The sequence below is a fragment of the Dama dama genome, chromosome 10 (assembly GCF_033118175.1).
Source record: "Dama dama isolate Ldn47 chromosome 10, ASM3311817v1, whole genome shotgun sequence".
NCBI classification, from domain to species: domain Eukaryota; kingdom Metazoa; phylum Chordata; class Mammalia; order Artiodactyla; family Cervidae; genus Dama; species Dama dama.
Window position 1 is genome coordinate 23,511,387 of NC_083690.1, and position 13,285 is coordinate 23,524,671.

The window sequence follows — 13,285 nt, forward strand, 5'->3', positions numbered from 1 at the left end:
CACTCAACGGAATGTTTTCAACAATAGTTATACAACGGCATATCCACTCAATGGAATGTTTTGACAATAAAAAGGAATGAAATACTGATACATGATATCTGATGAACTTCAAAACATGCTAAATGAAAGAAGCCAACTGCGAAAGACCATGTATTGTATATATTGTATACCATTTATGTGACATGTCCAGAAAAGCAGACCTATAGACACAGAAGCCCCTATGGGGCTTCCCTGGTGACTCAGATGGAAAAGAATCTGCCTGCAAAGCAGGAGACCTGGGTTTGATTCCTGGGTCAGGAAGATCCCCTGGAGGAGGGCATGGCAACCCATTTCAACATTCTTGCCTGGGAAATCCCATGGACAGAGGAGCCTGGTGGGTACAGTCCATAGGATCACAAACAGTCAGATATGACTGAGGGGCTAACACTTTCCTTCGCAGAGATAGAAGCAGATAGAAGTGCTTCTGTAGGCTGGAAACAAGAATAAACTATAAATTGGCGTGAGGGGATTTTTTTGGAGTGATATATATTCAAAAACTTGATTGTGATGTTTGTTACATGACCATAAATTTACCAAAATTTCTTGATTGCACACTCATAATGGGTGAATCTTATGGTATATAAATTCTACTCCAGAAAGCTATAAAAAAATGAGAACTATCCAGAGAGGACAAAACTAACGTGGGGTGTGTCTCTCTCCACCCGGAACCAGGGTGTTTGTGTTGCTTCTGGTGTTGGTCTCCATCCTCTGGATCCCTGTGGTCCAGGCCAGCCAGGGCGGCCAGCTCTTCATCTACATCCAGTCCATCAGCTCCTACCTACAGCCACCTGTGGCTGTGGTCTTCATCATGGGATGTTTCTGGAAGCGGGCCAATGAAAAGGTAGCTCTGGACCAGCCCTTCAGTCCATTAGATGGGAGAGGAGGGACTTAGAGAGGGGACACACGGATGTCAGGTGTCATTGTGGGGTGGTAATGAGATCTGGGGAGAAGGATCCAGGGAGGGTGTGACCTGGCTTTTGAAAACAAGCAGTGAAGCTTCTACTTTGATGCATTTTGTCTTTCAAAAGGGAAGCTGAATTAACAGGGAATTATATGTAGTGGATCAATTGTATGTAAAAGATAAGCAGATAAGTAGCTCCCACCCTTTTTGAATCACTGGCCCTTGCAGTGACCGTCATTATAAAGACCAGGTCTGGAGAGAGCTTGCTGAGGTTTCCGGAGGCACGTGTCTAAGACAGCTTTGCTTTGCTCTGCTTTGCAGGGCGCCTTCTTCGGTCTCGTCTTAGGCCTCCTCCTAGGCTTGGTTCGGCTGATCCTGGACTTCATCTACGTGCAGCCTCGCTGTGACCAGCTGGATGAGCGCCCGGCCGTGGTAAAGGATGTCCACTACCTCTACTTCTCTATGATCCTGTCCTCGGTCACCCTGATCACTGTGTGTGCCGTGAGCTGGTTCACAGAGCCGCCCTCCAAGGAAATGGTACTTGGGGGTTTGACCCTGTATCCATTGAGACCCTTCACTGCTGGTGACAGAAAGCCAGGGCTGATTTTCAAAAAGCTGAAAAGTCCAGGGTTCGGTCTTTGGAGGAACTTGATTTCAGAACACTGAAAAGACCATCTGACCCGTTGGTCACCTCTTAGTTCTTTTTTAAAAAAAAGAAGTATTGTTTATTTTGGCTGCACTGGGTCTGTGTAATGGCACACGGTCTTCTCTGGTTGTGGCTCGTGGGCTCCAAAGTGCACAGGTTCGGTAGTTGCAGTGTGAGGGCTTAATTCCTCCGTTGCATGCAGGGTCTTAGTTACCTGACCTGTGTGTCTCCTGCATTGGAAGGTGGACTTTTAACCACTGGACCCCAGGGAAGTCCCTTCTCACCTCTATTCCTATTCTCCAGCCCCTAATGGGGTCAGCAGCTTCTAGGATACATCTCTCTGTCTCATTAAGCAAAAGCATAAGCATTTCAGTCCCAGCATTTCCAGTGAAGCTGCTCATGCCCATTGATGGAGTCAGCCCAAGACACATGGTCACCCAGGAACCAACCCAGTCCCTGTGGCCAGAGAAATGGATGAGCTGAATGCTGGTTGCTGGGTCCCACACACCCCTGGGCTGGGGTTAAGCTCTTACTAGAATGAGAGAGGGTGAGATCCCCACAAGAGATTTGGGGCTTTCAAAGAAAGATGGGGAATGAGTGGGGGAAATGTCCATTGATTCTGAAGAGTGTAGGGAGCTGAAGCTTGTTGGAAGGTGGAAAGGGAGGGCAAGACTGGAAGAAACTTGGATGTGAAGGCTGAGCCTGTTTGGAAGGAGGTAGGAGAAAGGGTGAAGTCACCACCCCACCCCCATCTCATGATTCCTCTCTGCTCCTTAGGTCAGTCGCTTGACCTGGTTTACTCGCCACGACCCCGTGGTCCAGAAGGAACAGGTGCCATCAGCAACTCCCCCGCCTCTCACCCTTTCTCACAACGGGACACCAGAGGCCAGCGGCACCAACATCCAGTTTGAGATGGTTCAAGAAAACATGTCCAAAACCCACAGCTGTGAGTTGCCTTTTTCCTAGGTTACAGTTAGGAACCTCAAGAAGCATTATGTGTTTAAGAGGAAATTTTTCTATCATATCACTAGCAAGTAAAGGGCCACACTTGACATTTTAGCATCTCATCATTCCCAGGATCTGGTCTTCCCTCACTCTCTGGCCACTGAAAGGGTTAGGAACTTTCGACAGATGCTTCAGGTGGACAATGAGAGCCAACGTTTGTTGAGTGCCTACTAAAACACAGTTCACTGGATCCTCACAGAACCCTACGTGGTAGGCATTCTCTAAATTACTGGTTTTAAACTCGCAGCTTGCAGACATATTTTGGTTTAGGCCACCTACTCTTTTAATGTGAGTTATTTAAAAATCAGGAGATTTCATAACATTCCAGATTTCCACCTTCTTTTGAACAATTGGACGATCTGGGAGCATGGAGCCCACATGCCTGCCTGGCAAAAGCTGCCTGGAGGTGCAAAGCAGCTGGTCCTTAGACCTGGGATATACAGTTAGTCAAAGTCCCCAGCAGTCCCTTCTGCCTACATGACCCCAAGGCTGCGGTTGTCATTAATCACCACACATGGCTTTTAAAGGAGCTTCCCTGGTGGCTCAGTGGTAAAGAATCTGCCTGCCAATGCAGGAGACTCAGGTTCAATCCCTGGGTCAGGAAGATCCCCTGGAGGAGGAAGTGGCTACCCACTACAGTATTCTTGCCTGGGAAATCCATGGACAGAGGAGCCTGGAGGGCTACAGTCTATGGGGTCATAAAGAGTGGGACATGACTGGATGACTAAACAATAGCAAATGGCTTAAAAAAAAAATAATTGTGGCTATGAACCCATGGCATCCTCTAGTGGGAAACGCAAGGATAGATGCAGAAGGCCATGTGCTTAGGAAACATGAGAGAAAGACTCTTTCTTGGTAGAGGTGACATGTGTAAGAAGCAAATCAGCTCCTCTGACTCCCATAGGCCACCTGCCTGGCTCCATCCACAGTTGATTTCGCAGCCCCAGCTCTGAGCGGAGACAGAGTTCCCTGCAAGAGTGCCCGTCTCCCTTCAGCCTCTGGGCAGGCGGTGCCACACACAGAAAGGGAGTCGGATCGAGCAGGTCCTAAACCCATCTCTGCCTCTGCTGACCAGCTCTGTGCTTCGCTCAAGTTACTCTGAGCCTCTATCTGAGAGGCTGAAATTCACCTGAAATTCTGCGCATAAACATCATGAAAAGTCTGAAAACACCAACCTTTCGGAATTCAACAGTCTTCCAGGGTTAAGGTATTATTAGCAAATACCTTCCAGAAGAGGAACATATTTCTTTTTTCATTTATTTTTATTAGTGGAGGCTAATTACTTTACAATATTGTAGTGGTTTTTGCCATACACTGACATGAATCAGCCATGGATTTACATGTGTTCCCCATCCCGATCCCCCCCTCCCACCTCCCTCCCCATCCCATCCCTCTGGGTCATCCCAGTGCACCAGCCCTGAGCACTTGTCTCATGCATCCAACATGGGCTGGCGATCTGTTTCACACTTGATAGTATACATGAAGTTTTTATCACAGTGCCTGAAACATACCGGGTGAGGCTCTCTTCCCTCTTCTCTGGGAGACACAGCTTACCCTTATGACCTTTATCTGTCGTGTTCTTTTTAGGCGACATGACCACAAAGCGGTCCAAAGTGGTGAAAGCCATCTTGTGGCTCTGTGGGATGGAGAACAAGGGCAAGGAGCCGGCGCCAAGCAGAGCGGACCCAGTCATAGTTTCCCTGGAAGAAAACCCCTTGGTGAAAACTCTTCTGGACCTCAGCCTCATCATTTGCATCAGCTGTGCCATCTTTCTCTGGGGCTACTTTGCTTAACGTGGGGGTGAACCCAGGGGTCCGAGCTCTCATTTGTTATCAATGTTCCGATTTTTTTAATGAAAGAGAAAAAAATAATAAAGCGTTGTTTGTTTACCACTAGGCGTCCAAGCTGTTTATGGGCCATCTTCCACATAACATTTAGCCCTTCTTTTATTTATTTATTTATGGCATCGGATCTTAGTTTCGGCAGGTGGGATCTTCATTCTGCCACGCGGGATCTTTCCTTGAGGTGCATGGACCCTAGTCTGTGGTTCGCAGGCTCAGTAGCTGTGGCACAGGGAATGATTAGCTGCTCCGTGGCATGTAGGATCGTAGTTTCCCGACCAGGGATTGAATCCGAGTCCCCTGCATTACAAGGCGGATTCTCAACCATCGGACCACCAGGAAAGTCCCTAGCCCTTTTTACAAAGGAATGAAGGTTAGAAGCTGGAAAAAGAGAGAAGAGTAAAGGCTTCCTTATCTCAAAAGGCAGTCATTTACTCTTTCTGTCCATCATGTAACATCAACAGCCAAATCTAAAAGGTGAGACAAGCAGAGACTCTCAGCTCTCCAGGAGACACATCTCCTGGGTTGGGTGAACTCTTCCTCAGCTCATCTTCCAAGCACGAGGAATGGGACCTGCCTTCTGTCTCCTGCCTTTCACTGTTGCTGGCTTTGGGTGAAGAAATAGCTGTTCCCCAAAGGTTTGTACCTTGTACATTGTGAAGTTTGTACCTCTCTATGATCTCTGGGAAACAGACCTGAGTTGGTGCCCTGAAATCTTGTGCCATAAGAAAATCAGGGGATCAGTTGCATGTCCCAAGTTCTGCCTTAGCTTGGGTCTTTCTGCTTGACTCACCACAATGATGTTCCCCTAAAACAAGCACTACAGCCACAAGGATCTAAACTACAAATCCGACAGTGCCTCTGCTCCTCCATCCACGGCCTGCTGCTCCATGGTTGACTCTGAGGCCCTTCATACCCTTCACACTCCAGCTCCTGCTTCCCTTGCCAGGCTCATTCCTTGCCCATGGCCCACCTCCCCCTCTACTTCTGTGCTGTGTCTCACCTCGCAGGCCATTCCTAGCACCTGGAGAGCCCGCTTCTCCACTCCTCTCTCTCCCAACATGGACCTTCCTCCCACGTGTTTCCATGGTCCACCCCTCCCCATCCCCCAGCCTCTTCCTGTTTCCAGAGTATTTGTTTGCAAGCTTCCTGGAGGTCGAGACCACATTTGTGTGGCTCAGCTTGGTTCCCCAGGGTCTAGGTCAGTGTATGAAAGAGTAAGCCCATGGTATTCACCTAAAGAAGACATAGAAATCATTATAAGACATGGCTTTAATTCTAAACATCCTTAGGTGAAAGCAAGATGCTGTTTCTACCATGAAATAACATGAAAAACACTTTGGGTCATCCAAATATAATTTATTGATATGTATGAAAACTGCATTCAAATACAAATATAGAAGGTAAAAACAGAACTCTGATGAATTTTTGTTTTTGTTCTTCTCAAAATATATTTGGCTCAAGTACATCTTGATGGGTCATTTGTGATGACGTTTTGACGTGGGTGATGGATAGACCCCAAGGTGACCCTGAATGATCCCCACCTCCTGGTGTCTTGCTCTTGTGTAATCCCCTCCCCTTGAGTGTGGACAGAGCCTGTGACTGGCTTCTAACCAACACAATATGGCAGGAGTGATGAGATGTCATCTGTGATTGTATTACAGCACGCAGACACTGTCTTGCCAGCAGACTCGCTCTAGGGGTCTCCTTGTTGACTTGAAGTAGCAGCCTCCCTGGGGAAGCCATATGATCGGGAACTGCAGGCAGCACCTAGATCATGGTCAGCAAGAAGCACAGGCTCTCAGACCTTGTGGCCCTACAAGCACATGACTTCTGACAACATCCCGAGGGAGCTTAGGAGTGGGTCCTTCCCAAGTCGGACCTCCAGATGAGACCCCAGACCCATTTGACCCTTGACTGCAGCCTTGTGAGACCCAGGCAGAGGGGCCAGCTAAGCTCTGCCTGGACTTTTGACCCACAAAAATGATGAGATAATAAATGCGCATTGTTCTAAGCTGCTAAGTTTGTGGTCATTTGTTGCTCAGCAAGATAACTGACAGTGTGTACCATTTATGGATGTCTGTGTGGATATGAAGGGTGGGGTGATGTGGGGAGAGTTTGCCTGTGGGGTTGCCAGGGGTCTGTACAGCTATGTGCCTGAGAGTGAGCAGAAGAGGACAGCCTCTGTTGGCTGGGGTGATGAGATATCATCTCTGATTGTATTATAGCATGTAGTGATACACTCTCTTTTGAAGAGTGTATCAAGTAGGGGTCATTTGCTTGCAAGTAAGAGAGACAAACCCTACAAAGTTTAGGCAAAAGCAATTTAAAAAAAGGTGGGTGGGGGGAGAATTTATTGTGAGGGCACCAGGGCAAGAAATGCAGAATGGCCTCAGCGATGAAGATGAGTTGATGGGAGAGTCAACTGTAGAGACACCTCTAAAAGTGATGCCAGAGAAGGCGCCTCAACTCTGCACCACTCCATGCCTTTTCCCTAAGCTGGCAGCTCAGGCAGTTTGAACCACTTTTTGCCTTTTGGTTGCATCAGAGCCAGTGGCTTCACCATGTCAGCAGATCTTTTTTTATCTTCAGCTCCATCACTAGGCTATTAGCAAAGAGGATGCCTTTGGTCTAGAAATATCTGTCAGTGGTGTGCCGTCCAGTCTCATGCAAGACCCTATACTGTGAGTCAGAGGCTACTTAGGGCTCTGAAATGTGGTTACAGACCATCAGGCTCATGGTGCAGGTGGCAGAATGGTGGGACTAGACCACAGGTAGAGAAACCAGAAAAAGCGTTTGTCTTAAGTCCTGCAAATATGAGCTCTTTAAGGATTCACTGGGCTCAGGACAGTACTGGAAGCTGACGCTCCAAGAAGGGGACAGGGGTCCATCCATGGAGCCCCCAAGGGAACCAGGGTATTAAAGAGGTTCAGGGACTCAGTCATCCCACCTGCATCTGACCTCTAGGGAATTCACAGGGTAGAACCCAGTACAATCAAGGCAACGAGAGGACACCCTGACCCCCTGCAGCCTCCAAAGAGCTAGACCCCGAACAGGCAGATGGGTGCTGCCTGCAAGGGGTGTGTGGTGAGAGGCCCAGGTCCTTGGCCCTGGTGTTGCCGTGGGCAGGGCAGCAGGAACAGAAGGCCTGAGCACCCAGGACTGACGCTGCCATAAGTAGTTGTATGGAGAAGGGAAGGAAACACTCTGAAAGGCAGATGCCAGCACCTTCCTTGATGGTCAGGGAAGGCCACATGAGTTTGGATTACGGACCTCTCCACCTCTCTGATGGCGGGTATGGTGACAAGACTCTCGTCATGTGTAGTGCCTGGGCAAGGTGCCGGCCACGTGGCAACCCCCGCCCCCCCACGCAGGGCTGATCCTGTCTCTGCGGCACCTTGGAGGTGCTCCCGTGGTGATGCAATGACAGCTTTGACTAGGAGCTGAGCCACCACGTCCCACACCATGACTCGCCCATTCAGGAAGAAGGACAGTGGCCACTGACACACATACATGGGCAAGCAAGATTCCCTTTTCTTTAAATGGGAGCTGCTGCTTTAGGGTGATAGCTATAAACAACAGAAGAGTGAAACGGGAATACTGCTCTTAAAGTAACGAGGGTAGGGTTTGCTGTATTTCAGAATCATTTTGCTCAAATAACAAAACACAGCATACATTCTGGGGAGAATTTGCCATGGCCCTTCCTCCTCCCCAGGTACCCACACCATCTCCTGGGCAAGTACCACATCCCAGCTGCCTCCAGAGTGTGAGTTCAGGCATCCTGAAAGAAGCGTCTCCAAGGTCTGCGGAGATGACTGACTGTGGACTGCTGAGCTCCTTGGAGAAGGGGTCAACACTTAGGAGCAACGTATCAATACACGGAGACTTTTGCTTTCTCTAGAGGGTTTGCTTTAGTGCTCAACAGGGATGGGAGGGAGCAGAGAAAAAGAACAGAGGTGGTGTATGAGGAAGGAAAGAGTGAGCCTTCAGTAAACACAAATTTAAGATAGGGGGTAAATAGGTTTACAGGTATATATTTTCAATGTAATTTAAAAGTGTAGGGAGTTAAACTTTGAGTTAAGAGAAAAAAGTGATTGTCTTTTGCAAGTTAAATTTAAGTCAATTCATACAACTGTGGTGCTGGAGAAGACTCTTGAGAGTCCCTTGGACTGCAAGGAGATCAAACCGGTCAATCCTAAAGGAAATCAGTCCTGAATATTCATTGGAAGGACTGATGCTGAAGCTGAAGCCCCAGTCTTTGGTCACCTGATGCGAACAGCTACCTTATTGGGAAAGACTGAAGGCAGGAGAAGAAGGGGGTGACAGAGGATGAGACTGGTTGGATGGCCATCACTGATCCAATGCACATGAGTTTGAGCAAGTTCCTGGAGATAGTGAAGGACAGGGAAGTCTGGTGTGCTGTAGTCCATGGGGTTGCAAAGAGTCAGACACAACTAAGTGACTGAACAACAACAATAGGGGAAGCAGGTCCAGTGGCTTCTGAGCAGGGGTCAGGTCACGGATGTGCCTGGTGAGCAATTCCATCAATGGAGCCGCTTGGGGCAGCCAGCATGGCAGCGGGTGTCCCAAGAGATGATGCCAAATCTGGGCCACGGTGGGGGGGCCTATCAACACAATATGTGTCCAGCCAATCGGCCTCACTTTGCTCCAGGCCCCCCTCCACGCTTCCCAGGTTATTTCAATCCTGGGAAAGAAGTGCTTTCCGGTCCCTAGAAGAGGGATTTCCCTGGAAGGTAATGAATGGCTCTGCTGCCTGCACTGAGCCTGTGGGGCTAAGATACTGAGAGCTGGCCTCCGAGTGTCTAAGTGTCTCTGGACAAGTGTCTCCAGACAAGAAAAAGAATCAGGACTGGTAAGACAAAGGAAGAGCCCAGCCCCTGGAACATTTGATGAGAGAGAACCAGTCTGGGTCCCCGGGGGCGGGTCTCACTGCTGCGACCTTGCTCTTGACCCTTTCAAACTTATACGTTCACAGTTAAGACTTTCAGGTGTCCCATCCACAAGTCTTTTTTTTTTTTTTTTTTTAATTTAAAAAATTTTTTGACATGTGAGATCTCAGTTTCCCTGACCAGGGAGGGAACCCACGCCTCCTACAGTGGAAGCGCAGACTCCTAACCACTGGACTGCCAGGGAAGTCCCCCATCCACAGGTCTCTGCAGTCAAGTGACAAATGACAACATGCACACACACAATCCACAGTTTTGCCTGCAAGAATGATAGTTTTCATATAAACCACAGAATATATTTAATTCAAATTAAACATGAAACTAGAATAACGTTCGGTCCTTATCAAGTAGCAATTACATTGTTTTAAAAAAAAAAAAAAGAACAGTACATTTCTGTCTACATTCTGGCAATCCAACAAGGCACAAGGCGATCCAGTTTGCTGAGGTGACGGATCCAGCAGTCACCCCCAATGCTCGTGGTTCAGAGGGGTTGGGGAGACACAGACCATACTTCATACAAAACGATTCTGCAGCATGTCTGAAGGAGAGGAAACTCCCTCGTGATAGATGAGAAGGAAAGTCCAAGTAGCAGGAAGTAGGTGAGCATAATGGTGTACTTCATTAAATAGAGAGTTAATGCACGGCTCTTTGTTCATTCCAAGTTGCCGATGGTGCTGCCTGCGTGACCAGCAGGGACAAAAGCTTCTTACACATGTCTCGGCAATGATACACCTTCCACTGTAGGTATCTCTCTCTCTTTAAAAAAAAAAAAAAAAAAAAAAATTTTTTTTTTGGCATGATTCTTTCCCATGTAAAGAAAGCCAACTTCTTCAAGACACAGGTCATCCAGCTTTAAGTGTCAGCCTCTGCCCTCTCCTGAGGCTGCGAGAAGGCCAAGTCCCACATGGTGAGGCCCTTCTTTCTCCACTTCACTGAAAGCTTCTCACTGTTTGGTCTGCGAAGACTAACATCTGCCTGCCCCTGCTCCACTCGCCAGGGCGGAAGGGGTCAAGGGTGGGGCGTGGCTTTCTTCACAGGGCGGTACTTTCTGTATCATTGTCCATATCCAGCAGAATGCGGCCAGGCACGTCTTTGCTGGCTGAGTCTGAATGCATTTCAGGAAAGATGCTGCGAAGCGGTTCTGAAACCCTAGAATTGGCGTCTGGACAAAAACATGAGGAGACATGGTATCAATGGTGCGGAAATGCCCAAGAGGCCACCGAGGTTCTCTGAGAAGAGGAGAAGCTGGAGAGTTTGAGAGTCAGCCCATGCACGCACACTCCCCTACTACAGGCACCATTAGCCCTAAGAAGTTGAGTCAAGCCTTGGAGACCAGGGGCAGCCACGTGGCTCAGACCCACCTGGCTCCGGTGGTCCTTTCTGGGAGCCCACAGCAATCCTCAGAGATGCAACCCTGGAAGGATCTGCTTGCTGTGACTGAGGAAAAGAGACCTTATTCCTACCAGTACCTCTAAGGCGTTAACGGAAGTCTGCTGACATCTGGGCTATGGGAAGGGCTGAGCTTCACTGGAAAGGGTTCCCTCCTCTGAGGCTGGTGAGTTTCCTCCTGTTATTAATGAACGCTGTGCCCTCGACCTCGGCATTAGTGACATGTGGGGCCAGATCACCCTGGGTGTGGGGCTGTCCTGTGCATTGTAGGATGCTAAGCAGCAGCATCCCTGCCCTTAGCCCGTGAGATGCTGATGTCACACACTCTCCTTCCCACAGCTGACAGCCAAAGATGTCTCCAGACACTGCCAGATGTCCCTGGGTGGGAGGTGGGAGGGCACAATCACCCCTGGCTGACAATCACTGGGGCAGAGCACCAAATCTCCTACAAATGTTAATTTTCTCATCTAATACTTGTGCAAGCATGCTAAGTCACTTCAGTCATGTCCAACTCTGTGCAACCCTGTGGACTGTAGCTCACCAGGCTCCTCTGTCCATGGGACTCTCCAGGCAAGAATCCTGGAGTGGGTTGCCATGCCCTTCTTCACGGGATTTCCTGATCCAGAGATTGAACCCGTGTCTCTTACATCTCCTGCATCGGCAGGTGGGTTCTTTACCACTAGCACCACCTCGGAAGCCCATTTCTCATACTTATATACCTCCAATTCCTTTTTCGTGTCTTATTATGTTGGCTGGAACTCTTTCTATGAGATAGCAAATACATGGTCCTCAAGCATGGTCACTCATGCTCATGCTCATCAGACACCTGAGCCAATCACAGCCCTCTTCCTAGTGAGACGGTGAGCCTCAGATTCCTTCATCATGAACAAATACTTGCTCAGTACCTACCACATTCTAGCTGTGAGGATGCAGTAGTGAACAAGTCAGACACAGCTTTAGTTGAAGCCCATGGCTAAGTTGGGGAGACAGGCCATCCAGTCTTGAAAAATTTGTTTCTCTAGTAGATGTGAATTCTAGCAAATGATGAGGCTTGTTAGAGATTTTAGGGCAGTGGAAGAGAGGCGGGAGATGTTTAGATGTGTTGTAGTTTCCTTTTGCCAGGTTAGAGCTAGTCATGTAGGGAGCAGGGAGGGAACCAGAGTCGGGGGGTAGGGGTGGTGGTGCTGGAGTTTCCCTGTTATGCTTAGAGTTGCTTTTCTGTACTGGCTGTGGTGCAGAGTCTGCCCTTGCTGGAGGCTGCTTTCAATAGTACTAAACAGGACTTCTGTTTTAGCCGCTCCTGATCCACATAGGCAGAACAGGCAAATGCAGGTGTATCCTAGGAGGCTCACTTCTTTGAGACTCCTGCTCTGACACATCCCTAGAGCTCTGAGCTTCGAGATCTACGTACTTCCTGGGGTGTCCCTTTTCTCTCAGTCACTCCTGGGTTGGCAGACCATCCCTTGAGATTTGCTATGCACCATAACTCAGGTAAATGTCCAGATTTATGGAGGTGCCAAGGTGTCAAAGAGTCGAGGTGCTGCATGTCATTTCAGACAGTTCAGATCTTACGAGAATCATAAAGTCAACTGAATGACTCTGAACTGCACTGTTTAATGGTATAGGTAAGGGTGGTCTATGTACACAGAATACAGACAGTCTCAGATTTGTCCTCAGCAGAATGAAAGTCAAAGAGGGCAGGGACCATGTCTGTCCTACTTACAGTGTATCCTTAGTGCCCAGAACAGTGATGAGTTAATAGTAGACATTCAATAAACGTTGTGGCTGTCTGTCTGTCTGGACAGAAGAATAGATAAAAAGTCATCTAGTCCAGCCACCTTTCTAATCTGCTTTGCCGATAGCCGCATGTAAAGAAGTAGCCATGTCTTGAAGACAACACCGATACAAGAAATTCATTGCATTTACCTTTATCCTAACCCAGCAAGACAGATGGGACAGTCAGTCAGTGCTGCTTCTTGGCTCACAGACTTTATAGAACTATGGAACTGACATGCATGATGCAAAGGGAGTGTGCATACGAGATAGATTTCTACTGATCAGTATCTCTATTTATATGTAAACGTGACACCTATCAGTCACAGATCCTTTTCAGAGTACAAACTTGTTATCTTTCTTCTTCTTTTTTTTTAATATCACAGATAATTTCTGGACTTGACTTTTCTGAATTTCTCTAGCTATTTATGATGAACACACATTACTTACATTCTTAGAAGAAAAATGTGTGGTGGGGAAAAGGGGAAATTCCTTTACTTCACCCTGCCTGGTTTGCCTGACGGATTTCCCCCATCTGGTGGACTTCCCCCATTTCACTTTTATACGAATCATTTCTTGAAAGAAAACAACACATCTGTTTACATACAAAAGCAGTAAGAATCATGGCATGCGTGCAGAACCAGCTTTCAGAAAGAGACTGATCTTTATCCCAGTAGCCGAAGCTACGGAGCAGCTACTACTTTCCAGGTGTGGTGCTAAGTGC

At 48.1% G+C, this 13,285-nt stretch overlaps 2 protein-coding genes across 9 annotated transcripts in view; one reads left to right on the top strand and one right to left on the bottom strand.

Annotated features, from left to right (window-relative positions):
- SLC5A11 (solute carrier family 5 member 11) overlaps positions 1-4,473 on the top strand; it is a 52,100-nt gene extending 47,627 nt beyond the window's left edge. For 2 of the 4 annotated variants that reach the window (XM_061153043.1, XM_061153041.1), the window contains 4 exons: positions 712-880; positions 1,262-1,477; positions 2,364-2,532; positions 4,179-4,473. In XM_061153043.1, the coding sequence (XP_061009026.1) occupies positions 712-880; positions 1,262-1,477; positions 2,364-2,532; positions 4,179-4,384 (760 nt within the window). In that variant the 3' untranslated portion in view covers positions 4,385-4,473. The remainder of the gene's footprint in view (positions 1-711; positions 881-1,261; positions 1,478-2,363; positions 2,533-4,178) is intronic. The other 2 variants (XM_061153042.1, XM_061153040.1) reach the window with 2 other exon arrangements.
- A 1,303-nt stretch (positions 4,474-5,776) lies between these two features.
- Positions 5,777-13,285, bottom strand: part of ARHGAP17 (Rho GTPase activating protein 17) — a 98,880-nt gene continuing 91,371 nt past the window's right edge. For 3 of the 5 annotated variants that reach the window (XR_009694434.1, XM_061153047.1, XM_061153045.1), the window contains one exon: positions 10,424-10,561. Coding sequence is in view for 2 of the 5 variants with exons in the window: in XM_061153048.1 (XP_061009031.1) it covers positions 10,431-10,561 (131 nt within the window). In the remaining 3 variants the exon portion in view is untranslated. Of the gene's footprint in view, positions 10,562-13,285 lie in introns of all 5 variants that reach the window. The other 2 variants (XM_061153048.1, XM_061153044.1) reach the window with 1 other exon arrangement.